The 27,538-nt window shown below is 32.8% G+C and overlaps 1 protein-coding gene and 1 pseudogene across 8 annotated transcripts in view; both read right to left on the bottom strand.

The window, feature by feature from the left end:
- Positions 1-27,538, bottom strand: part of EPHA5 (EPH receptor A5) — a 303,231-nt gene that overhangs the window by 126,359 nt on the left and 149,334 nt on the right. For 4 of the 8 annotated variants that reach the window (XM_075997884.1, XM_075997886.1, XM_075997885.1 and 1 more), the window contains exons 4-5: positions 13,023-13,178; positions 8,603-8,938 (exon numbers count right to left, since the gene is read on the bottom strand). The exons of the other annotated variants lie outside the window; for them this stretch is intronic. In XM_075997884.1, the coding sequence (XP_075853999.1) occupies positions 8,603-8,938; positions 13,023-13,178 (492 nt within the window). The remainder of the gene's footprint in view (positions 1-8,602; positions 8,939-13,022; positions 13,179-27,538) is intronic. 8 annotated transcript variants of the gene reach the window in all.
- LOC142864750 (uncharacterized) lies at positions 15,871-15,958 on the bottom strand (annotated as a pseudogene).

The raw sequence follows: 27,538 nt of genomic DNA, 5'->3' as shown, positions 1-27,538 counted from the left end.
GTTTTAATATATCATTGAACAAGATCATTGATCAGTAAAGATGTATTATGCTGGCATTGATGCTCTCCAAATAAGGAATAACCATATAAATAAACGTAGGAGCAATTGCAAAATGGTTTATCGTCAATTTTAACACATGCAACTATATACCAAACACAAGTAGATCTGAGTGAATGCCTCCATAGATACAGATATATGATAAAGGAGGCAAAATGGAGAGAAGAAAAGACATGAAGTCAACAAATCAATCCATATTGTCACTCAAAGATAATGAATTTGATGTTATTGCTATGAGTTTAATGCCCAATTGCCATTAATTCCTTTCTAATTGTGTTATTATTCAATTCTTTAATTATTCAGTAGAAAAATAAAATCCTCTAATGATGGAGCATGCCTTAGACTACTATGTGTCTTTCAAAATGTTAAATTAATTATAATATATGCAGGAGGTGTTGAACAAATACTTGAGTGTTTGAATTCATGACAATATCAGGAAAAACACATGAACAAGTTATTTCAATATGCTGGGCAAAAAACAAGTTTGTGTATTCTAAGTAAACTTTATTTAGAATCTAATAGAAGACTTATGCATATTCTTGATTTAAACATGATTTTGCATCTGTGGGTTCAGTGTTATACTACATCTACACAGCACACTAAGAAGATTTACAGGATGCCAGACCAGTGTGAATGCTTTAAAAACTGTTCCCTAGGACTAGTAATAAGGGGCAATGGCATTTCAAAGTGAGGCCTTAAACAAATTGATATCCTATGCACATCAATTTACGATATGCATCTTTATGCAAATATGTTCATAGCATGCATGCCAATGAGATGAATGATCGAATAGTTCAATAACTAAGTTGCTCTGATTCTCAGCTAAGCTACAAGAATGTTTGATGGTTCACACAGGAAATGGATTATTGACCATGTTTATGTTGAATTGTGAACCGGTTTCCAACTAGAATTGACACAAAAGTACAGAGTTTAAAACCAGATTCCAGGTGAGCAGTGGGGAGAATAGAGTATCAAGATTAGAGAGGAAAAGGATAGCATTAACAAACTCATTGCTACTGCAAAAAGAGATTGTCATCAGGTGTTTTGCAGGGAGCTTATGGGCAGAGTAACATCAAGCAAATCTGATTAAGGGTTGTCACGATTTCCCTAGAGAGAATAATTATTTTCCTATGAAAATAAATATCAGAACCTTTTGCAATTGTAATATTTCTCAAATTGTGGTCCAGACACTCCCTCCTGCATCAGAATCACCAGCTGTGGGTGTGTGTTAAAACATGCAGATTCCTGGCCCCTACTTTGGATATGCTGAATCATTCAGTATATTCAGGGTCTGGAGTCCATGAGAATGTATTTTAACAAACATACACAGGTAATTCTTAAACCCACTAAAGATTGAAAATACCATCAATTGCCATTAAATAACACAGTATATAAAATTTCTTCCTGGAATGGGTTCAGTCATTCTCAGTGGACCCTTTTGTCAAGATTAGAATGTCTAAGAAAGAGAGATTAACAAAGTAGGCTAAGGCTAGCTAACCAGCTGACTTTAAATATTAAAACCTAAACCTATCTATGAATTACAATCAGGGCTCTATGTCTCAATCCATAATAATAAAAAAAAACTCATAAACACAAAAAATTTAGTACAGAATTATTTGAAAAATTTCAAAAATATTTAAAACATTATACATCAATGTTGCTATCAGTTATTGGAAGTATAACAGTAATTTGAATAATAAAGAAACCAAAGATACCATTCATTCCATTCATTTATGAATTATTTTAACAAACAGTGGTGGTAGGCACTGTCGTGACCCCCAAGGAAAGATGCCAGAAAAACAGACACGAGAACAAAGAGTTGTAGTGCCTCTGCTTAGAGTAATCTTAGGGAGGAGAGCTCGAACTGGTGAGCTGAGAAAGCTTTCTCAAGGCAGCAACAGTTTAAGTGGAGCTGAAATCTGAGGAATCTAGGGCAATGATATAAGAAAATAGGTTTTGGGCAGAGGAAATAGCATGTGCAATATTTTATAGTGAGTGATTCAGAGCATAATGGCTCTAGAGTAAGATTCCTTGGTTCAGATTCCTAGTTCCTCACTTACTAGATCTGTGACCTTGGGGAGATCACTTCACATCTTTATACTTCAATTTCTTCATCCTAAAAATGGGAATAATAATATTATGTCAAGAGGACATTGCTAGGGTCAAATAAAGGAATGCAAATAAAGTTCGTTGCATAGGAATGTGCATGCCAGTAGCACTGAAACATGGTAGCCACCATTGTCTCTGACAGTGGTTGTTACCATAATAGGTAGAAGGGAGAAAGGGAAGGGACAGGAGGCCCCTGAAGTGCCTTTTTAGAAATGAGGTGAGTCTCTATCAAGATTATAAAGTCAATGAACAAAAACATGAATCTTGATGGCTTCCAAAAATATTCCAGCCCATATTCATTGGATTAGAATCTCATCTTTGCATTATTTTCAAAACAGCAAACATGCATGGTAACAAGCACAGAACTGGAGCCTCACTTAAGCCAAATTTCAGTGTAGACAGGCAGCTTCAATTGGCAAAATGAAAAGATTTTTGTTGGCAGCCATAATCAGAACATCTATCTAGTCACAGAAGCATCCATGTGAGGCCAATATAGAGATAATTGTGATATGTAATTAACAAAACATTTGTCTCTAGATCATTCTTATTAGAAACTTCAATACTTGATTAAATTAATATCCATCCACACATGAAAACAAAGTAGTTAGCAAAATTCGTAACTTTTCCAGACATATTTTCAAGAAAATTAAAATTATGTGTCTATTTTCAATACTCAAAGTATTCCCCCTATTTGTTCTTCCTTTGATACCAGTATATTCTTGATTCATTGTGTTATTTGTGTTATTTTTCTGGATATTTTATCAAATTATAAGAACTTAAATGCTAATATAAGGCTCAATGTTTAAAGAAATCATATACATAAAATGAAGGAAAAAAATAATACAGGAAGAAAAGAAGGAGGAAAGCAAAGAAGGAAAGAAAGAAGAAAAGGAGACAAGGGAAGAAGGAGAATAAGAGAGACAGAGGGAGAGAGGATAAACAAATCTCAATTACCTATAAAACCAGATATTCTCTAAATATTATAGATACCTTGTTTAAAAAATTATAGGTATACATTTTTATTCAAATTTGGATATATATGCAGTGAAATTCACCAAATTAATTATAATACATTGTCCTTGGAATGGCAATGTATATATTCATAAAAACCAAAGTAATGAACGCTGTCTCTCCAGCAAAGAAATCAGAACTCAAAAACCCGAATTTCCGTTTCTGTTAGGATAAAGGTGTATGGCTTAGGATATGCCAAACTGACTGGCTCAGGCAAGATCTTGATTCAAATAGGTAACTTAGGGAACCAAGTTCTTCATAAGTGTCTCATTTTTTTGTTTTCCACTGGTGAAGATGGAAGAAAAAAGATGAAGACTTTGCTGGTGGCAAACTGATCATTTTTTGTAGTTTCCAGTTTGGGAAACTACTAATGATAACCTCAATTGCAATAAAATCAAGTGCCTACCATTCATTGCTTGACAGCTGCAGTGGCAATGTTTAGCTTCATCAGGCCAGATAGGTCTTAGAGTTTGGGGCAATGCTTGTAGAAACTTAGATCCTATTTTTTGAATCTATTCTTCTCACTGTTTCTATGAGCCACTTCATATCCTTTATTAATACCCCCCCCTTTTTTTTTTTGCTTCAACTAGCCAGAGTAGATTTTGTTTGCAACTAATAAATAAATAAATAAATAAAAATAAAGAAAAAAATTCCCCAAAGAGGAATATGTCATAAAGCAGTCTTTTAAGGGAATGGGAATACAGGACTGGTGATCAGACTCGTGTTACAGAGAGAAAGGATCTACATCGTATTAGCAAATGGCACTAACAACTACATGCATAAAGGTACATGCAGTTAATCACTTGTGCTCACCTCAAATAAATTACTTTTTGAGGGTAACAGTTTTGGTGACCAAATTCTACTTGCTATAGTACTACGAAGACTTGAGAAATACAAAAACTGTGGGAATACTTAGCTATATCTCAAAGCACTGCAGAGTTTAAAGAAATAACCAACTCTAAATTTAAGTTTTCGATTCAAGTCACATGGGGAATATCAGGGTATTTCATCTCTCCTATAGTGGAAAGGATGACAGAGTGTATATCAAAATCCATGTGTTTTTCCATGAATTTTTAGTTCCATCTTAGGTTAGGGAATAAATGATAAAAATAAAAATTCACTGAGGAACGTGACATACATATTTGTATATTTTCTGCAATGGGAAAAAAAATACTATGCATTTGATGTGGATAAGAACATGTAGAGTGTTCAGAATGATTTTTTTTTTACTTTTTTATTTTATTTCTTTCTCTTTTTTTGCATGTCCTGTTATTTATTTCAGCATATTATGGGGTTACAAACGTTTAGGTTACCTCTATTGCCTTTGCCCCACCCAAGTTGGAGCTTCAAGTATGTCCATCCCCCAGACAGTGTCACCACCCATTAGGTGTCAATGTACCCATCTCCTCCACCCCTTCACACCTGCCTGACACCCAAGGAATATTAGTACCATATGTGCACATAGTGTTGATCAGTTAATACCAATTTGATGGTGTGCACATGTGGTGCTTGTTTTTCCATTCTTGTGATACTTCACTTAGTAGAATGGGCTCTAGCTCCATCCAGGATAATATAAGAGATGCTAGATCATCATTATTTTTTGTGGCTGAGTAGAACTTCATGGTATACATATACCACATTTTATTAATCCACTCATTTATTGATGGGCACTTGAGTTGTTTCCACATCTTTGTAATTGTGAATTGTGCTGCTATAAACATTCTAGGCCAGATGTATTTTTACAGAATGTCTTTTTTTCCTTTGGGTAGATGCCCAGTAATGAGATTGCTGGATCAAATGGTAGTTCTACTTGGAGCTCTTTGAGGTATTTCCATTTTAGTTTCCACAGAGGTTGTATTTGTTTGCAGTCCCACCAGCAGCATATGTGTGTTCTTATCTCTCCTCATCCACACCAATATTTATTGTTTGGGGACATTTTGATAAAAGCCATTCTCATTGGAGATAAGTGATATCTCATTGTAGTTTTGATTTGCATTTCCTGGAGGATTAGAGATGTTGAGCATTATTTCATATGTTGTTGGCCATTAGTCTATCTTCTTTTGAAAAGTTTCCTTTCATGTCCTTTGCCCACTTTTTAATGGGATTCTTTGATGTTTTTCTTGCTGATTTTCCTGAGTTCTATACGATTCTACTTAGTAGCCCTTCATCGGATGTGTAGCATGTGAATATTTTCTCCTATTCTGTAGGTTGTCTGTTTGCTCTCGTAATAGTTTCCTCGGCTGTGCAGAAGCTTTTTAATTTGATCAGGTCCCATTTATTTATTTATTTTTTCTGTTGCTGTGATTGCCTTTGAGGTCTTCTTCATAAATTCTTTCCCTAGGCCAACATCTATAAGAGTTTTTCTAACATTTTCTTCTAGAATTCTTATAGTTTTATGCCTTAGGTTTAATTCTGTTATTCACCATGAGTTGACTGTTCTGAGGTGAGAGGTGTGGATCCTGTTTCAGTCTTCTACATGTGGCTATCCAATTTTCCAAGCATCATTGATTGAATAAGGATTCTTTTCTCCAGTGTGTTTTTGTCTGTTTTGTCAAAGATTAGATGGCTATATGAGGGTGGTTTTATATCTGGGTTCTCAGTTCTGTTCCATTGGTCTATGCCTCTGTTCTTGTGCCAATATAATGCTGTTCTATTTACTAAAGCACCCCAAAATAAACAAAATTGGCATGACTCTTGCTAGATTAATGAGAAGCAGAAAAGGACTCCAATCAGCTCAACCAGGAATGAAAAAAGATAAATTAAAACTGATACCACAGAAATACAAAGTATCATCTATGAATGCTATAAAAACCTTTATGCACATAAACTTGAAAAAGTGAAGGAAATGGATGAATTCTTAGAAATACACAGCATCCCTAGGCTAAATCAGGAAGAAATAGAATTCCTGAGCAGTCCAATATCAAGTACTGAAATTAAAGCAGCAATAACAAATCTTCCTGAAAAGAAAAGTCCTAAGCCAGATGGTTTCACACTTGAATTTTACCAACTTACAAAGCAGAACTGGTGCATATCCTGCAGAAATTATTCCACAACATTGAGAAGGAAGGAATCCTTCCCAGTGCATTTTATGAAACCAACCAACATCATCCTGATATCAAAACCAGGAAAAGACACACACACAAAAAGAACCACAGACCAATATCCCTTATGAATATAGATGCAAATTCTCAACAAATTCTTAGCAAACCAAATTCAGGTGCTTATCAAGAAAATAATCCATCATGATCAAGTAGGCTTCATCCCAGAGATGCAGGGATGGTTCAAAATATACAAATCATAAATATATTTCAACACATGAAGGGAAGTAAAAACAAAGACTATATTATATGATCCTTTCAATAGATGTAGAAAAAGCATTTGGCAAAATTCAGTGCCCTTTTATAATAAGACTGCTTAACAAAACAGGCATAGACAGGACTTAGCTAAAAATGATAAAAGCCATATATGAAAAACTCACAGCCAATTTCATACTGAAGATGGAAAAATTGAAAGCACTGCTGCTTAGAAATGGAAGACAAGGTTGCCCTCTATCACCATTTGTTCAACATAGTGCTGGAAGTCTTAGCCAGAACAATCAGACAAAAGAAGGAAATCAAGGGCATCCAAATGGGGCCGAAGAGGTCAAACTATTGCTGTTTGCTGACAATATGATCTTATATCTAGAAATCCCAAGGATTCTGCCATGAGACTACTGGAATTGATAAATAAATTCAGCAAAGTCTCAGGTTACAAAATCAAGGTACAGAAATAATTAGCATTCCTATATGCCAACAACAGTCAAACCGAATATCCTTCACAATAGCAACAAATAAAATGAGATACCTAGGAATATATTTAACTGAGGAGGTTAATGACCTCTGCAGGTAGAACTATGAAACTCTGAGGAAAGAAATAGCAGAGGATGTAAACAGGTGGAAAACCATACCATGCTCATGGATGGGCAGAATCAATATTGTTAAAATGTTTATACCCAAAGTGATCTGCAGATTCAGTGCAATCCCTATTAAAATACCAACATCATTTTTTTGCAGATCTAGAAAAAATAATTCTATGCTTTGTATGGAACTAGAGAAGATACCATATAGCAAAAGCAATCTTAAGCAAAAAGGACAAATTGGGAGGCATCAATTTACCAGAATGATTCTTACTGTATTACTAACATGCTTACAGTATCTAGGCTAATCTTGAATATTTCTCTCTGCTTTATCAATTTGAAGAAACTATGAACTCAAATCCATGCATTTTCTTATCCTTAAGAGATAACCACTTGGTTTACCTAATATATCAATTCAAACTATTTGAGCTGTGACTTGATAACCCACAGCATTACCTTATAGGCCCCATTATTCCACACCTATAAACTTACACTAATATTATATAAGTTAAGTCTGATTTAATTCAAATGCATCTTATTTCATTGTGAATATTGGTGGCAAGGATGTGCCCACTGACCATAGCCCACCTGAGGTACTGAGATGAGAGTTGTGGACAAGTAATAAAGGAAAGTTACAACTTTTTTGGTTTTTTAATACCTTTATCTTTCCCCTCCTGGATACCTACTGTTAAACAAAAACATGTTATAAATTACTCTTAGGCTTGAAATGATTCTTGCCATATAGTAGGTTGAATTATTAAATCAGGCATAGTTTATCTTTAGCTTTTATTTTATAAGAAAAAATTCTTCTATGTTTATTTGCTTAAAAGTTAATATTTGAGGGGTAGGTTTAGAGAAATTACTAGCTGAAACAGGACTGTATTCTCTACTCCCTCATAATTACTCCCCAATAATTCCAAGATTTCCACATGAAACATAGATGTGTTATCATGTAGCTATATAATATTTCCTAGTTATTCTAATTTTGATAGATGATATTAACAAAGAAAAATTCATTTCATGCACTTCTTACAATAATAGAAATAATTTTTAAAAAGACAATTATAATGTGTAAAGAAAATTCAGCAATGGTGTCAAGGAAACAAGAAAACAAGTAAATAAAACCTACCTGATTATATGCTAAATTAATGAATAAAAAAAAACTGAAGGACACAAAGCAACAAAAAAATATAGATTTGAGCTATAAAAATGAATGGTGTGAAATTATTTGAGATAAAAATTTTTGCTGCAAATGGATTTGAAGTATTTTTTCATATTTTAATGAAAAAAATTCAACTTAAACATCTCATTTTGTTGTTGTTTTCTTTGTGGATGTATCTGCTAAGAGAGTTTTAGCTTTTGTACGTTTAAAACTACAAAAGCATTTTGAGATGTGTGATTCTTTAAAGTTCTGACCTTGTGGTGTTTGGAAAGTTCTCTGGTAGATCTCTGTCAACTTGGCCCTCAGCTGTGAAGATAGTTGAGAAAGCTAAGCCTAAGATACACAATTTGGTTGGGCGTGACACTTACCTGCTTGATTTGTGGTTACATTTACAGACACAGACTGCCGGGCTCCCGGGCTCAAGTCGGACACTCCATTCACTGCCTCAATCTCAAAGGTATAGTTTGTGTGAGCGAGCAGATCCACCATCATGACAGAGGTGTTTTTCAAGCCGCTTTGCCGGGGGAGGTACCTGACATTACTGCCACACTCCTCACACACCCCTGCATGGGAGTTGCACTTCTTGCATGCAATATAATATGATACATCTTTCCTTCCACCAGTGTCAGCAGGCGGAATCCATTCCAGAAAGACACTAGTTTCATTAACATTGGAGATGGCATTCCGAGGAGCGGAGGGGGGTCCTGGTTTGCAAAGTAAAGTGAGAAAAACATATTTTAAGATGATATTAATTAGGCATCATTTACCACACCAATCCCTGGTCTGAAGGAAAAGAAAAAAACAAATTTTCAATCTATCTTTTAAGTCGTAATTTGTAACTATCTTTGAAAAAATGTAGCATAGTTTTATAGGGACAATAATAGTGAGGTTTATGCCCTATGAAATGACTTATCTTGGCATTGTTATAATACTTGTTCAGTAAAAGCAGATATTTTGCTCAGAGTGTATGTAAATAATTATGGAACAAACCAATGTACGTACAATTAATGTTTGATAAAGTTTTATATTTAAATTTTGGGGGATTGAAGTGAACATTTCCTCATTGAAATCTGTGAGTAAATATAAAGTATCTACTAAGAAATGAGCACAGATAAAAATAGGATTTTTCAGTGTGTCTCTCCTGACTACAAATTCTGCAGCAAGTAAAAATATCTCTTTAGCTTACTTCAAAATAGATTTCATATCTACATGATAAAACCTTCTATAGAGTTTGAAACTCTCTCAAATGTCAAGAAAGCACTAGGCTTTAAGTAGGTAGTTAACATTACAACCTGCAGTAAAACATCTATTATTTGATATTGTTTTATATGACGGTTCTGTAAGTTGTGAATTTTAGATAATTGAGAATCTAACACTTATTTTAAAAATAACCCTCAAAAGCACTACAATAGGAAGAATGAAAGTATTCAGATTTTGCAGGATTAGCAGAACAAATTTCAATCTCCAATAACCTACCACAATAGAGAAAGAAATGATTTAACCCAAATACTTTCATAGAATCATAACATCTTAAAATATTATTAGTGTAACTTTCCTAATTTCATGAAGTATTTCTTAGATACTTTATTTTTCTATATATATATTAATGGAAATTGGATGTACTTTTAAAAATATATTTTATATTCAGAATCATCTTCTTTCAATACATTGGAATATTTCCATTAAAATTAGAGTAATGAAATCTACACTTAGAATTGCTTAAAAAATTTCTCAGATAAAAGGTAACAATGTCTTCCTTGCATATCATTTTAACTATTCCTGAACCTAATAATTAGCATAATAAAAAGAATCAAATTGATTATATAATGTCTACCTCTATAGTAGGTTCTTAGATATTTAGAGTTAAAACTTCAGTCACCTGTTAATATATGGTCAGATGTTCTCAAAGAGAAAATAGATTTATATTTGTCTCAGAGATAACTTAATATTAATATAATCCTCCCTATAGGGAATAAAATAAAGTATTATGGTAGTTGAATGATTTATAAGCATAAATTAAGCTACTTCGGATGATCTAGCTTGTTATCCTAATATGCATTTTCTGTTCCAAATGTAAAAATTAACAATAATTTCTATCTAATATTTATTAAATCAGGACTGTTGAGGAGTAATTTTTAAAATGTTAGGAAAGGTACCTAGGATTTAAGATTTAGCTGTACCAAATGTCATTTAAATGAAAGAACTCCTTAACTAAAGAGTTGACATTTTGTCAAAACAATCCCTTCCTTGATTATATTTATGGTTGAACCCCATGAATTTTTTCACAACTACAGCCTCACACACTTCAAATAAAGTAGTCACTTTTAAGTTGAAATACTTACTTAAGATGGAAATACAAGTATTATTGTTTACTACAAGCTTTAGCTTATTTAATAGTGGAAAGTTATAAAAGAAAATGGAATTTGAGATCAAAAGTTACAGGCTGAACTTCTGAGAAAAAGATAAAATATAGCTGAAATAAGTCTAGTTTAAAATGTTGTCAAACTTCTGTGTTTTTTTTTTCTGCCAACTGAGATATATTTACATTTAGTACTTTTCCTCTAACTCTATAAAAATGCATCAGAGTCTGACTTTTCCTTTTCTTCTGACTCTTCAACTAACAGCTCCTCAACATTTGGATGAGGACACATACACCTCTAAAGTCAAAATGAAGCTCCAACTTAAGTAAAGCCCTAAAGTAGAGATAAAATGTAGAGGCTCAGGCTAAAATGCATCTAAAAATTCATGTAATGAAATTCCACTGCCTTGGTAATAGATATAATATACAAACCAAACTAGAACTGTGAGAAGAATCCTTGATTTAGGCAGATTCATTAGAATCTTGGGTTTTAATTTTGTTTGATTTTTTTTCTGCAGATTTATATAATTCTGTTTTCCAGATTAAAAAACTATATATGTTCCAGGAAAAAAAATATTAAAAGGAGTTGAAACCATAAATTCAATTCCAAAGAGCCAAAGGCAAAGTGAAGTTCAAGATCTTCATCTGAACATCAATCAAGTCATAAGGGAATCATATGCAGTATTTGTGGTACTATGAATGCAACTAAAAACAGACACACACACTCACAGATTACATATTAGAAAGATCTTGTATATGAGTCCCAATAGTCTTTTTGATAAATGCATACAAATTAGCATTCATTTCAAACATAATATTAGAAATTCATACATCTGCAGACAGAAAATGTAAAGCTTGCCTGTGGGCTTCGGTCCTAAAATAGTGCTAGCAGTCCTTGCCACCAATGCACAGCCTCCCCCAATTCCCAAATCTAACAAATTTACAGAAAGGGAGGCTCACATTTATGCTGAAAAAGAAAGATCATGGCTGGACCATTTAAAGAAAATACTAATTAGAAAATCAATAACATTTAAAAGATAATTGAAGACATGTTTTCTCTCTTTAATATGCCACTCTATTAGCTAGCCAACATTTTCCCTGTAATTTGGGAAATCTGTTTCTCTCAGTAATCTAAATAATTGTTTAAATCCACTGCAACTAAAATGCATTACATTCATAGTTTTTATATTCTCCACTCTATTAACTTATATCCTTCCTAAAGCATATATAATAATGTCATTTATTCATTTAAAGAAGAAATGTTTTTCACTAATAATTATCTAATCCATAAAATCATCAGTGTTGGGATAAAAAGAACGGTCTTTAGTAATGTAAAGTTAATTAATAGCAATGATTTGAGGAATTCAGAAAATATGCTTTGCTGACACTCTGAAATTCAGATGAAATTTCAATCTACAATTATTTGACAGCAAGAAATCTGTATCATCTCGTTAAATTTAGAGCTGGAAAAGTTTTTGTGAACATATTAGAGAACAATTACAATTTATTGGGACCTAAAATAGTAAAACAAGGCAGGTTATGGAAATGGAACATTATGAGGATGGAGGGATTCAGTTTCCTTCCCTTTGATTTTCTGTTTTTGATTGGTTTGCTATAGAGACTTGACTTCTGGACAACTCTGAAAGTACTGTCATCAAGTAGACAAATTCATAAATGCTACATTCCCAGAAATACATGGAAAACTAGAAAAACAATAGTACCAAAAGCATTGAGAGATGTTTCTGCATAACTGCAAATGTTGGAATTGAATGTTTAGTATTCATCTACTCTAATTACATGATCAGCAAATATGTTACTAAAATAGTTAAGGACACTCACTAGCAAGAAACATAGCAGCTGCTTAAAAACCCTAGCTAAAAATTGGTTTATATGTGACTCATATGTCCGATTTGCCACCCCTACTTCTCAATATTCGTGAAGTGTCCCTTGTCTTCTTTTATAAATGACCTTCTTAGTGACCTTTGCAGTTTAGTGGAGCAAGTTAGAACAAGAGGGTAAAGGTGCCATTTGCTGCATAATTATATGATCAGAAATAGGCATAGAAAGAAGAAGAAGAAGAAAAAAAAAAGGTTTAATGTGGATGGGGAAGTGGATTTATCAAAGTGGTATTTGTCTCTCATGAACACTAAAATAAGCCACAAAATAAAAGGGAGAATTCTATATCTGCATTTCAAGTGTTGAATTTGAAGTTAGGGAAGAATGGATGTTTCTAACAGTGAGTGATAAAAGAGACTCAAATTTTTCAATGCTTACTCAAGGAAATTGAAATTTGGTGAAAACTATATAGAGAGGATTAAACATGATGCCTGTTTTAGGGGGAACTGCTAATAGACTATAACAGGCTCCATCATACTGTTTCTTCAGACTGGTGAAAACTAGCATCACCAAATATGCATGGGTTTCCTTACTTGTGCATGCCATTGTGGGTGGATCAGACTCACTCCTGAAATAATCCTTTTCACAGACACAAGAGGTTGAAGCTTCCTCATGGGTATAACTGTGAGGTGGACATTTGCTGCAGCTCTGGCTGTGAGGTGAGGCTTTGAAGAACCCAGGTCTGCACACTGTCAAAAGAAATAAGAGACTAAGCTTTTCCCCAGAACAGATGCAGTGTTTGTTTTGTGAATCATGTCATTATTTTGACTAGTATACACAGATTACAGATAATACAATCTTTGTAGCAATTTTAAGAATTTTTCATAAGCTTCTGGATCATAAATACCAGGGTATTCATTCAGGTCATTAAATATTTATTTAAAATATTTAAATTAAACATGTATGCAATGTACATATTTTTTAATGATTTTTATGCTACAGGAGCTTATAAGAAATTATAAGTGGCAAATATTTATGTGTATTTAAAACTGAAGCAGTGCTTTGTGTACAATTTCACTTACTGTATTATTAATTACTGCAACTATGTTGAAGAAATGCAAATTATTCCATATACTCCTAGAATGGTATGGTATACAGTAGGTGCTCAAAATTTTGCTATTGAACAAGTAAATAAATGAGTAGATGCTAAAAGCTTCACAAATTCTGTCAGATTGGGGAGAACACATAAACAAACTGGTATATCATCCATATTATATTGACTGGAAGAGTCAGATTTTCCACATTTGTTTTGCATTTTTACTCCATTTTAGAACTTTTCTTTGAGATTCGTATTGATTCAAAATTTATCTATTTTATCTATTTATCTATATTATCCAATATCAGTCATACTTACACTACAGAAATTGTAATGATCTATAAAGGGCAGAAACCATGTCTTATTCAGCTTGCATTTACAAAAGTTATGCCAGGGATTGACCAAAATAAGTGTTCAAAAGTGAAGTATCCCAAGAATGGAAAAACAAGCACCAGATATATTCTCCAGCAAACTGGTATTAACTGAATAGCACCTAAGTGGACACATAGGTACTACAGTAATTGGGTATTGGGCAGGTGGGAGGGGGGAGGGGGGCGGGTATATACATACATAATGAGTGATATGCACACCATCTGAGGGATGGTCATGCTGGAGACTCAGACTTGTGGGGGGAGGGAGGGAAGGGCATTTATTGAAACCTTAAAATCTGTACCCCCATAATATGCCGAAATAAAAAAAAAGGAAAAAAAAAGTGATATGAAATGCATGCATGAATGAATGGCATATAGCATGAAGATTCCAACTGAACTATTTTAGAATCACATAAAAAAATGTTCCCTGATATTTTTGTTAACATTTCTAAGTTGTTGATCAGGTAAGTAAATGTTCATGAAGTAAATCATTTTATTCTGTGGATTTCCTAGATGTTCATTTTATTTTTCGCTGTGGCGAATAAAGCCCAACTTTAATACCCCAACTATGGGCCACTTGAAACCACCAAACTGATAGTTTGAATACTTTTTAGGGCTTACTTTACATAAAGTTATCAACTCTATTTTTTTTTTCTATTTTCAAACTCACTACATATACTAAAGAGTATTTATTCAAGCATCAATGCACATTTGCTGAAGCTCAAAGGTGAACTTGTATTTCAACAGAAATTTTTGAGAAACATAATGAATTGAGGCCAATTTCCATATGCTATAAGTGATCTCAGGTTTTAGTAATCCAGGCTAAGGCTCTCTGCCATCACCATGAATAATCAGGAATTGGCAAAAAATGAGAAGGTACTTTTTTCAGTAGATCTAATTATAGTGATAGGAAAGCCTTAATGCTCTTATAAATTCTGAGAGAATGTGAAGTTATTTGAGAGATAAGAAGAGCTTTTGATAGTATTAGGGACATTCCTGTAGTTAAATGATTAGGAGAAGATTTAAAATATTATTTTTCTTATAATAGGATTGCTGTAGCAGCCATTACCATACTTAGCTCAGTTATCCAATTTTTCTTCTTTTATCCTTTTAGTAAAACCATTCTCACTTTAAACGCTATTTGCTTTCAAAGACATGAAGTGTCAATCCACATGTTCTGAGAATTTGGAATTCATTTATCATTCATGAAACAGAAGTCATTTCTCTTCTTTTTAATTAGTGCCTTTTAAGTTAAATACTCCATATGATATCATATGTAACACTGCTGTTCAACTTCCCATGGAAGCATTGGAAACAGCAAATAATATAAATGCAAGCAAAAAGTAGATAAAACATTTTTAGCAGATACGGTGGGCCAGAAACTCTCCTTGGAATGGGTTACAGAGGTAAACAAGATAGACTGTGGCCTTACCTTTATGAGTCTTAAAGGTATTACATGAATAATACCTTTCAAACTCCTTACAAGCTCTTTTCTCTGTTACTACCTGCTGATGCGATCATTTGTCTTGTGTTGAGAAAACAGACGTCATCAGAGAGGGGCATTCTCACTTTCCTACCATCAAATCTCCAAACCTATATGTGGTTGCACCCATTCTCTCTACCTTTTTTTCATTTAAAATAAAATCATGCTCTGGCTTGTATAAAAGAAAAATAGCTTTATTTGAATAAGAAACACCCTCTTTGCTCTCTGAGATGAAACGTTTTAGTGTCTACAATCCTTTTGACATACTCAGAAACAAAGCAAAACAAACAACGAGAAATCTATCAACCTCACTTGATCCCAGTTCTTGTAGCTACCAGTTTTGTTCCACCTTCAGAACACATTTTCTTAAATTATTTTTCCATACATACATAGTTTCTTGTTCTAAATCACACGATGACACACTTCACTCCATTGAAACCTCTCAACAAAAACGTTTGTCAAGATTGCAGTTACTATACACACTTATTTTTTTTTATTTTTTACTTTTTTATTATTTTTATATTAAACTGATAAGAACAGATACTACACTCGATCTTAGCCAAAAGGCCGAGAAGTGATACTATACACACTTCTCAGCAGCATTCGACCATGTTCCCTTTTTGGGAAAATCTAGTTATTTTCATTACAAAAATGCTAGCATAGCCCACAAGTTTCCACACAATATATAAAAATTCTTCAAATGTAGTCTCCTACCAAACTCACTGTCTCCATTAATACCAGCCTACATAGAATTCTCTACACTTGAGGAGCTCCTCTCCTCTGCCTTTGAACACTGCAGGAAAAACATTCCTGGCAAAAAGACAAGAAGCATAAATAAATTTATATATATATATATATATATATTTTTTTTTTTTTTTAAGAAAAAAAGCCTATACTCCATCATAAGAGATTTGGAAGACATTGTGGGTATTGTTTATTTATTTTTTTGAGTGCACACTTTCTGTCAAGTAACAAGGCACGTTTCGATTGTGGTGAGAAAATAAAAATTGTTCTTCGCACCCATGAAGCTACATTGCACTTCATGGATGGAATAATAAACAAAGAATAAACAAGTGATGACCAATAGAAACAAAATTGATTTTTATACTTTAATCATGACAATATTTAACAAATCATTATTTAGGTAAACAGGAAAATTTCTCTAAATTTCAACTCAATATGTTTTATTCAAAAATAAAGGAATTTTCTGAAGCAAATTTGTTCTATATCATGCCTGAATATTACCTAAATTTTTGGATAACACTACGCAAGTCCATTTAAGTGGAGCAAGGAGTAGGTGATAAAAAATGCACCCTATAGTAGCATGTTTTATGAGATTGTTTTGGTAATTTCTTAGAGGGAAAGAGACTACTTTTAATAATTATTTCTATATGTGCTTGATGACTCATTTTATATTTAGTTTTATTTTTGATGTTCAACTATATTTATTGGAATGATATACTAATACAATGTTAATTTTATAATCAAATATTCAAAATCAAACAGTATGATATAGCCAGAAAACAAAATACTATGCAGCCATTTAAAATCATCCTCCTAAAGAATATATAATCAGGTTGGGAAATGGCCATGATATAATAAAGTTAATAAAACAGCATTCAAAACTATAAATTCCACAAATATTATAAGATTCTGATGTTTACAAAATGTTCTGTGTTTACAAAATTTGGTCTGTTACCTGAGCTGGAGTTCAGTGGCCCCATCATAGTTCACTGTAACCTCGAACTCCTGGGCTCAAGTGATCATCCAGCCTCAGTCTTGAGAGTAGCTGGGACTATAAGTACACACCACCAAACTGGTTAGTTTTTGTTTTTTGTTTTCTTTGACTTTTGTGGAGATGGGATCTTACTATGTTGCCCAGGCTGGTCTCAAACTCCTGCTCTCAAGAGCCAAGGCTCATTTTAAATGCAACCATTTTTACAGTGCATATGCTAATCTGCAAGATTGCATGTTCTTTCCCTACTCATCTTTTAGACCTTTGAACCACTTATTCAGCATCTGTATTATGTCGGGTAACAATTTTTTGGTCATAATTTTATTTATGTGAATTCTCATCCTCCCCCAACTCATGTAAACCTTCTGGACAATAGAAACTATCCATTTGATTTTCATCACATATAGCATAGTTCTTTGTATTAAAGAGATATTCATCAGTATTTACTAGTGTAAACAGTATTTCTGTGTCCTTCTCAGGGTCTAAATGACATAGCAGAAGCTTAACAAAAGCTGATAAACCTGAATTATTTAAATATTAATTCCTGGCAGGTAAAAAATAATATATATTGCAGTTTACACTCACTAGAAGTTTTGCACAACTGACTAAACTCTAGTTTTAATATTTATTATTCTAAGAATAAAGGTGCTAATGATATCTATTAAAATACAGTTTTTAAAACTAAACAGGAAAACCGTGTCATCAATACATCAATATTCAAATGAATAAAAATTTTCACTTGTTAAAATTGTGAAAACTTGTATAATCTGATTAGAAATTTTATAAGGGTTCTCATAATTTCCCAAATTTTTTAAACTGACAAATTAGACTGAATTTTCACACTACTTTCAATTAAATTACTTTTAATGTCTCCAATATATCTTTCAATTAAATTACTTTTAATGTCTCCAATATACCCTTAAAGAGCCATCAATCTTGGGATGCCTAAGTATATTCACTTTATAAATCAAAGACAACACTTCAGGAACATGACTACTGAGAACATTTTTCTAAAAAATTAATATAGAAAATTGCTGAGTTAGTAATTTAGAATATTACAATTCTCCCCATTAGAATTAAAATATATAGCTATTTTCATATATAATATACATTTCATATATATAAAAATAAATTGAATAATTAAATTTAAAATGCACAGAATGTTATTGTCTATGGTGTTCAAGATATAATTAACCTTCAAAAACACTATTGGGTTTATCTAATTAGGCTTTATTGAGAATGACAGAAACTCACTATGAACAAGATTTTTATCATAACTCTATCATATTTGAATTATCACTGGGTATAAGCTATGTCAAACTTTCTTTTTTAATAGATTTTTCAAAATGAGGTACTCAGAAAATAGTTTAGCCCAAGTTTAAAGATGTATTTATTAAGAAAAATAGCATAACACAAAATAAGAAGACTACACTCAAAATATATCATTTTTCAAATCCAATAAGTATTATAAATAATCATTTATATCAAAATTTAGCAATGATTGTATTTTATCCTCATATTTAAACGTTTTCTTAATATAAACATAGGTATTATGTTAAAACATTGATACAATTAAAATAAATTTAGACTAGAAACTCTAAAAATTGGCAATACCTCTTGAATAATTGCAACAGAAGAAAGATCCTATTTAAGAATCTAGAATTGTTGGCTAACTAAAATATAAGTTTAAATGATTGACAGTAATAAGACTAATTCTAACCTTAGAATATAATATCAGAGAAAAAGAATACTATTTATAAATATATTAGATCTCTCCACATAACACAAATATTGACAGAAATGCAAATAAATTACATGATATTTATAAATGAAGAGTAAAATTAATTTGGTTACATATTCATTCATTGAAAACATGTAATGAAACAGGAACTTTGTGTCATAAACTGTACTATACACTGGAGATACAAATATACTTAAGATACATTTATTACCATTATGCCATTAAAAAACTCAGCCCTGTGTGGCAACCGCTTTATATGTCTAGCAAATATGCAGAAATTCATTAATTGTTTAATGGTGTTTAATATTGACATACCCATTTTAAAACAACAATTTAAAAATAGTATCCACTGTTTATGACACACACACATACTGATTTAACAAAATTGTGGATGATCAGTAACAGATTATACACATGTACTAAAATTTCTTCCAATCATAAACAAAATAAGGAGGTGTGACTTTAGAAATTGTTTAGGATTATATTGCTTTTACATTTTTATATTTCAAATCCATATCTTTTATAGAATTCTTATCATGTATGTCAATGATCACTTATACTGACTTCCTTCCCATATTTCAAAGTGAAGAGATTATTACCACCTTTAGAGTTCGGAGAAAAGCAGATTATTTTACTTAGTAAAACTTTATTAGCCGGGCGCGGTGGCTCACGCCTGTAATCCTAGCTCTTGGGAGGCTGAGGCGGGCGGATTGCTCAAGGTCAGGAGTTCAAAACCAGCCTGAGCAAGAGCGAGACCCCGTCTCTACTATAAATACAAAGAAATTAATTGGCCAACTGATATATATATAAAAAATTAGCCGGGCATGGTGGCGCATGCCTGTAGTCCCAGCTACTTGGGAGGCTGAGGCAGAAGGATTGCTTGAGCCCAGGAGTTTGAGGTTGCTGTGAGCTAGGCTGACGCCACGGCACTCACTCTAGCCTGGGCAACAAAGTGAGACTCTGTCTCAAAAAAAAAAAAAAAAACTTTATTATATAGCAAGTTTCATTTCCTCCTTTAATCCTGAGATGGGAACTTATACTATCATGACTAGCAAAGTTAGAAAATACTTAAAATTTAAAATATACTGAAAAGAATATACATAATTAGAAAATAATCTCCAAATAATGTTGGACAGAATGTTTATCATGATCAATTGAAGCACATTGATTTGATTATTATTTATTTATAAATTATTCTCTAACAAATGATGTGCATGTGCAAAGCATTTTTACTTTTTGGTTGCATATTTCCACTTCACCAAAATTTTAATTAGATAAAGATTTGGGAGCTGTAAGGGAGCATTTATGTTGTTGAATGAATAGATTTATAAAGAACAAATAGAAAGACTAGGAAAAGGTACTATAAACAGTGTTTGAATTAGGCATTGTATGTTCTCTACTCTCAAACTTTTTTTGTCTGGATCATAAAATATTAAGAAAATGGATGTTTAAATAATTTTTAGACCACTAAAACCTTAACACTATGCCTTGCAATTTTTTCAGCATATTTTCATTGGTTAATTGTCCATCTACAATTTAGTATTTGCTTATTCATAATACAGCATATATTATTTTCTCTAAATTAAAAAATACCCAAGTACACCACTTATAGTTTTCTCTCATCAAAAGCTACAAAAATTTTTGTGTGTAAATTGATTCACTCCAATAACATTAAAGCTTTTCACTTTGTTTCATATTGAACATAATGAAAAATATAAACTAAATATTCATGAGATAATTTTGTATCAGTCTATATAGTTTTTCCTCATTTTGGACAGGTCAATCCATGTGCTTTTATGAACAACATTTGTGTTAGTATGAATGTTTATTGCCTTGATAGGAGGGATGCACAGTTTAAATATAAGCTGGATGATTTATACTGTAATTGAAAGAAAAGCTTAATGCCCTGTATATTTGATTTGAAGTATCTATTATTTCTAGAATCAGGTAGTGAAGTCTGGTATAGTTAACTCATTTCTGTAAGGTCATAAAATAAGTCCAGCTATGAATCATGAAGTGAATATGTTCTGGATAATGCAATAAAACTTTCATGTAGGGACAAAGGCAACCAACACAACATTTGTTATAAAAGGATATGCAAGGTCTGGCTCAGTGTATTGGCCTTGGTTGATAATGTAGAAATAGTGTTTTCTGTCATGAATCTTTCTCATTATCACATTGGGCATTCAATTTTAGTTCATTAACTCAGAATAAAATACTGCCTTTGCAACAAAATTATGTCCCTTCTGATGAGATGAAAACGTACAGATTAAATATGGACTGTATGAAATAAAGAATAAAGCATTGTACATATGCATTATATGTATGCCATTACATGTATTATAAAGGTGTTAGTGATTACATTTTTTCCTTTTAAAGCAAAAACTACACCAACAGGGAAACCCTATTCCTTAGAAAATTGAGAGAATCACTACCAGATTGTTGATAATTTCTGTTTAATGCAAACATTAACAATGTAGCTCTTTTTAAAGCATAGATAGATAATCTGTAGCAAGTGTTTGAACACTATTATTTGCCTTAAAAAAAAAAGAAATGTTAAAATTTGTCTTTTGACTGTAAGAAAGTCTACTTGCAGTAGCATATTTGTAGCTATGAATATAGGTGCAATATAGGAAGTATAGAGAACATATTGGACATACAGTTGTTCTAAACCAGTTATCTTCAAATTGTACATTGAGAATTAATATGAATCAAGACATTTTACAAATGTTCAATCCATATCTATGAAATGTTACTCTTTTGAATAGAAAATCTATAAACCAACTGGCTAATGCAATTCATTTGGTAAAAGCTGCCATGTATTTGTCTCTAATTTTCAGTATGCAAATGTCCTACTGTGTCTGAATTAAACAATTTCAGATGTCAACATTTAGGGGCATAATTCTTTATTCACAGAATGAGAAATTCATACTCAAATTAATTTGTTAAATATTGTCCTTTAATAACATACCTTATTTCTGAAAGCTTCACCCAGGTAAATTCTCAAATATATTTCATAGTATCCTATATTATTTATTTATATTTAGTTAACTTATTTATTCATTTCTGTCCAATATGATCAATGCTATAGAATTATTCAATCATTCCCAGTGTTTATATTTATGTCCTAGCTATCTGGCAATCTCAATTTCAAAACCAGGATGGGTCTTGGCTTTTATTCAGAAGCCAGAGCAGGAAGAAAAGAAAACCAGAAAAACAATAACTTTAAAAGACTGATCTCAGGGATGGTTATAAAACAGTGTCCTGACTTCATAATATGGAAACTTAGACTATCAAGTTATATCTTAACCCAAATGAGATAATATTTTAAAAGTTATCCTTTTCCATTGTTATTTTAATATTACTATTCTGCAACCATTTCTCAGAATATTCCCTCTTTTGTGACCACATGACAGGAAGATAATTATAACAGTAGCCACACTAATAAAACAAACTGACTTTTATTCAGCATGTTCACTAGTGCTAGTCAGTGAGTAAAGCTCTGCACAGATTTAGATCACTATATTAGCATAATAATAATATGAAGTGAGCAGTATTAATATTTCTATTTCACAGGTACAAGGCTAAGCAACATGGCCAAATTCTTAAAAGCAGTAAGTGAACAATATGGGAGTTCAGTGCAGGTATATCCTGTAAAACAGCCAAGCCTTCTCAATGTAATTTGCAGTTAACATTTCTTAAGCATTGAGCATCGTGGAAGACATTTCGCGTCTATCCTATGCAATTTCAGATGATCTGACTGTTATTAGCAACACATTTATTCCCTACTTTTTCCCTCATAATTGTGTTCTCCATAGTGTCTGTTTCTAACTCTTCCAGTGCATGTGACCAAACACCATCTCCTCTTTGGTTATAGGATCATAAGACTTCAAGGTCACATAGACTTGAGTTCATATCTTAGCAATTTTACATTTTATCTATATGACCCTTGACATTTCCTTATCCATAAAATTATACCTCTTTTATGGAATATTTGTAAGACTTTACTGGAATATATATATATATATATATATATATATATACACACACACACACACAGATATATATACACACACACAAACACACACATAAATGTCTGACTGCAGAGATTAATCACTCAATAAATGATAGCTCTTTTAAACTGCTATGATGATTATTCTGATTAATATGCCAATGGTCATTGAATTTTAGCTGCCTCTATGTCTGTTTGCTTCAATTTAAAATAGAGTTATATCTTACAGTCACAGGACTGTATAACCGGAAATGACCATCGAGGTGACTGTCACATGCCTGATGTAATCCACACACATGCTAGGCTTGTATTTAATGCTTAGCAGTAATTCCACTGATCCGCCTTTGTTTATCCATTGAAGGAACCATACTAACACTTTAATGAGAATATAAGGTTTTACAAAGATGATCTATAATCTGAATTAAGAAAGAAATTGTAGGACTTTTAATTGTTTAATTAAGACACAAAGAGATAAAATAACCTGCCTAAGGTCACATAGAAATTCAAGACTAGAATTTTTGCCCCTAATTCCAATATCATGCTCTGTCAAATATATTATTAAATTGTTTCCAAAAGTATACTAACTCATTTTTGAGACAAAAATAAACTTCTTAGAACCAGATGCCACTGAAACATTTTTGTTTTGTTTTGTTAGCCTTTACCTCTTCCATTGTTAATGTTACCCCAAGTGTCTCACAATAGTCTTTCCTAAAGTTATCCCATCCAGCCTCAGGTGGTCATCACACTACAGGCATTTCTAAAAATAAGCTTAGAATTGGTATAAATAAATTCAAACTGTTTATATCATTAGAATTTAAAACTTTAAGAGCATATCTTTCTAAAGGTTAGTTTTATCTTATTAGTACAAACCAGCATAGACATTTATAAGGCTGAAAAAATTCATGTTAATTTTTCCTTCCTCAGACCTTAGAAATGCAAAAAAATAGATTTTCTTTGTCTTTGTGGGCTTCAGAAGGGTGTAGAAAATATTAATTTTCTCATAAATTATCTAGCATATTATCACAATTTTTGGAAAATAATTTAAGAAATAATTTATTCACTCAACAAGAAATGAGTAACTTACAAATTACAGCTGATAGAAGTTAATAAAAGCATATGTAAGCTTTAGAACCTCAGGTTTTATGTTTCTCTCTTTTTTGAAAACATTTTTACAATATGAGCCTACTACAGTGACTTACATTTTACAGCATGAAACTTAACACACTGATAATAAAGGCAGAATTTTTGTCATGGACCAGACATAGAATGGTTATTTCTTCCCCAAATTCATATATAGAAGAAGTAATTAGGGAGGCAGTGATGGTTAGATTAGGTCATGAGGGTTGGGCACTTATGGTGGTATTAGTGCCCTTATAAGAAGTAGATCTCTCTCTCTCTCTCTCTCTCTCTCTCTCTCTCTCTCTCTCTCTTCAAGTGTATCTACCAAGGAAAGATCATGTGAGGACACAGCAAGAAAGCAGCTTGCTGCAAGCCAGGAAGATAGCCCACATCAAGAAATAAATTGCCTGACAGCCTCCAGAACTGTGACTAATAAATTTCTGCTACTTAAGTACCCCAGTCTATGGTTATGGCAGCTGGACCAGACTAATGCAGCATTACTCAAAGAAACATGGGGTGGAGAGGTGTAAGGGTGGTGGTTTATTTGGTATGGTATTTATTAAATTATACCTTTTAAAGCATTATTTTTACAAGAGGTCTTTGAACTCTCAATGGTATGCCAAGAACACCTCCTGAGCATAATTTAACAGATTAGTATTAAAAAATAAATAACAGGTGTTATTTCTGTGATGACCAGTTGCAGGTGATCAATTTTTATATCTTAATATCTGTATGGTAATAGTAAGATTTTCATCAATGTAACTATATCAAATGAATTTTGTAAAATATTGACCTCTAAAAATTTTACCTTATGCTGTAAAACATGGTGTATGTATGTTTGTATATGTGTGTAAATATCTCAATATGACAGAATCCTTCTATGTGTCCAATGTATGTCTCCAATTCTATAGAAACTTATAATCTCAGAAAGAGGTAACTTAATTTCAAGTTCTATAAGAAAAGTTTTGTTAAGTTTTGCAGATATCGTAATTTATGTGACATTTTTTAGTCAATGAGTAATTCTATTCATATTACATCACTCCATATCTCAGACTGATACTTTGGTTTTTTAGCAACGCCTGCTATATAAAAATTATTTATATAAGGTTTTTATTTCCCAATCCTAAACAAAAACACACTGTAGGGTGCCATGCGAATAGAAGATAGAGCGGTATACTAGAATATAACCAGCAGAGAACTGAAAACATGTGATAATTAATTGTAAAAATGTTCAAAGTTTATTGAGTGCTATGTGTCAGGCATGTGCTATTTAGAGGAAGGTGCAAGGGTAAAAAGATCGAAGTTTGATAGGTGCTCCAAGTGGGATTTATGGGAATAAGAAATAAGAGTGCTACTCAACCGCGGGAAAGGGAAAGGGAGTCATGATAGTCTGCTTGAATGAAGTGATATTTTTCATTAAATATGGGAGGAAATGATCACTTACAGATGAAGAGTGGACAGGTTGAGTCAAAATGACTATATCCATCATTAATGGTAGTTATTGAGTATTTAACATATCATTAAGCAGGACATTGCTAGTGATAGCGGTGCAGACAGAAAAAAATAATAAGGAAATAAATATGACAGAACTATTAAATATTTTAATTTAATAGACATTTTAAATATAAAGGCTGTAGTGTTTTATACTGATCTTATAATGAATCATTAAATACCAATCAAGACATCATGAACATGAAACATAAATGAATGCACCTGAGTTTTAAAAAATTAATCATAGATGCAGATATTAAAAATTAATCTGTTGGAAAAATCTGGAAAAAAAATAACCGACTTTTCAAAAGTCAGATGTGCTGATGGCTTTACCAGAATTGACAGCCTGTAGGCCTATGATTAAACATGCCATGCAGACTTGGCTCTTAGCCTGCAGAGAAAGAGGGAATCTCAACTTGTTATGTGGTTTTGACAATTGAGTAATTTGTGGTTAGAAAATATGACATTTGGGAGAACTTATTTTGATGATTTATGTCATATGTGTTTCCTCTACCCACATTTTAGGGCCCTCGTCTAAAGTAATAAGAAGTTACAAATGTGGTTCTTAAGAAGCAACCCAATATTCTTGATATATTTTCATTTATGTAAGCATACAAATAGTAGGCAGTTTTTATTTTTTATGTATTATTCCTCAGCCTCAGCTCTATTGAGTGTTTAAAGATGAAAATGGAATTATTCCTCATTCAGATGGATTACATTTTATAATGGTGTATTTCCAATGATTTCTAAGTACTTTCAAACATTTCACATTTTTGTGGTTTGAAAGATATCTGAGGCTCCACCACTTTTTATATTTATCCATATAATAAAATCACTACCTGACATTTATTGAATACCTACTATATGCCAGCCGTATGGTAAGTGCTTTCTTTACACGTCATCGCACTTTACCTCCTATTTTATCCTCATCTTTTGAACCATCTTCTCTCTTTATCTCTGTGCATGCCCTTCTTTTTGGACCTGTTTTCCTCACTTCCATAACTCCTGAAAACCTACTGTGGTCTACTTCAAATTATCAGCAAATTCTTCCTTATCCTCAATCTTGTTGCTTATTTGCTTTATCTTTTTTCTCCAACAAACACATGATTTTCTCCTGCTGACACTAACTGCCCAGTGGTAGTTGGTTTCTCTCTCACAAGCCTGTCTACCACTGGGATTCTAAATCAGTTGAGTGTGCCCTTGTTTTTTATCACACATACTTTACAGACCATTCTCCCTGCGGCATATTTTATTTTCCACAATGGCCACCACAGATCTTCCATTCTACATCCTTTCCTTACAATATGATGGTGACATCCTTCTCATCAATAGATGGAATCCATGTCCCTGCCCCTTGGATCTAGGCAGGCCTGTGAGTAGAGCGGAAACGACAGTGTGTAACTTATATTCTAGGTATAAAAGGTCACGTAGCTTCTACCTAAGCTTCTTGTGACACATGTTCTTGGAATCTAGTCAACATCCTGAAGCAATTCAAGTGGCCCAGGAAAAGGTTACATGAGGCCTGGTGTGGTGGCTCACACTCCCAGCATTTTGGGAGGCTAAGGTTGGAGGACAGTTGGAGGACAGTTTGAGCCTAGAAGCTTGAGACCAGCCTGGGCAACACAGCGACACCACTGCCTCTACAAAAAAAAAAAAAAAAAAACAATCAGGATGTGCTGGTGAGTACCTGTAGTCCCAGCTACTCTGGAGGCTGAGGCAGGAAGATCACCTGAGCCCAGAAGTTGGAGATCACAGTGAGCTATGATCACACCACTGTACTCCAGCCTGGGCAAAAAAAGAGACTTTCTGTCTAAAACAAAATAAAAAATAAAGACATTTTTAAAATAGAAAAGGCTACATATAAGCATTTTAGTTTATAACCCCAGCTAAGGCCACATTCAACGACTAGAATCAACCTACAAAAATGTGGGTGAATCTTCAGAGTTCAAGCCTTCAGACTTTGAGTTGCCTCAACCGACATGCCATGGAACAGAAGTTAACTGTTCACACTATGTTCTGCCTAAATTGCACATTTGTAAACAAAATGCCTGACTGCAGTGG

The sequence above is a fragment of the Microcebus murinus genome, chromosome 26 (genome assembly GCF_040939455.1).
Source record: "Microcebus murinus isolate Inina chromosome 26, M.murinus_Inina_mat1.0, whole genome shotgun sequence".
In the NCBI taxonomy this organism is placed as follows: Eukaryota; Metazoa; Chordata; class Mammalia; order Primates; family Cheirogaleidae; genus Microcebus; species Microcebus murinus.
This window is presented reverse-complemented; position numbering and strand designations above follow the sequence as displayed.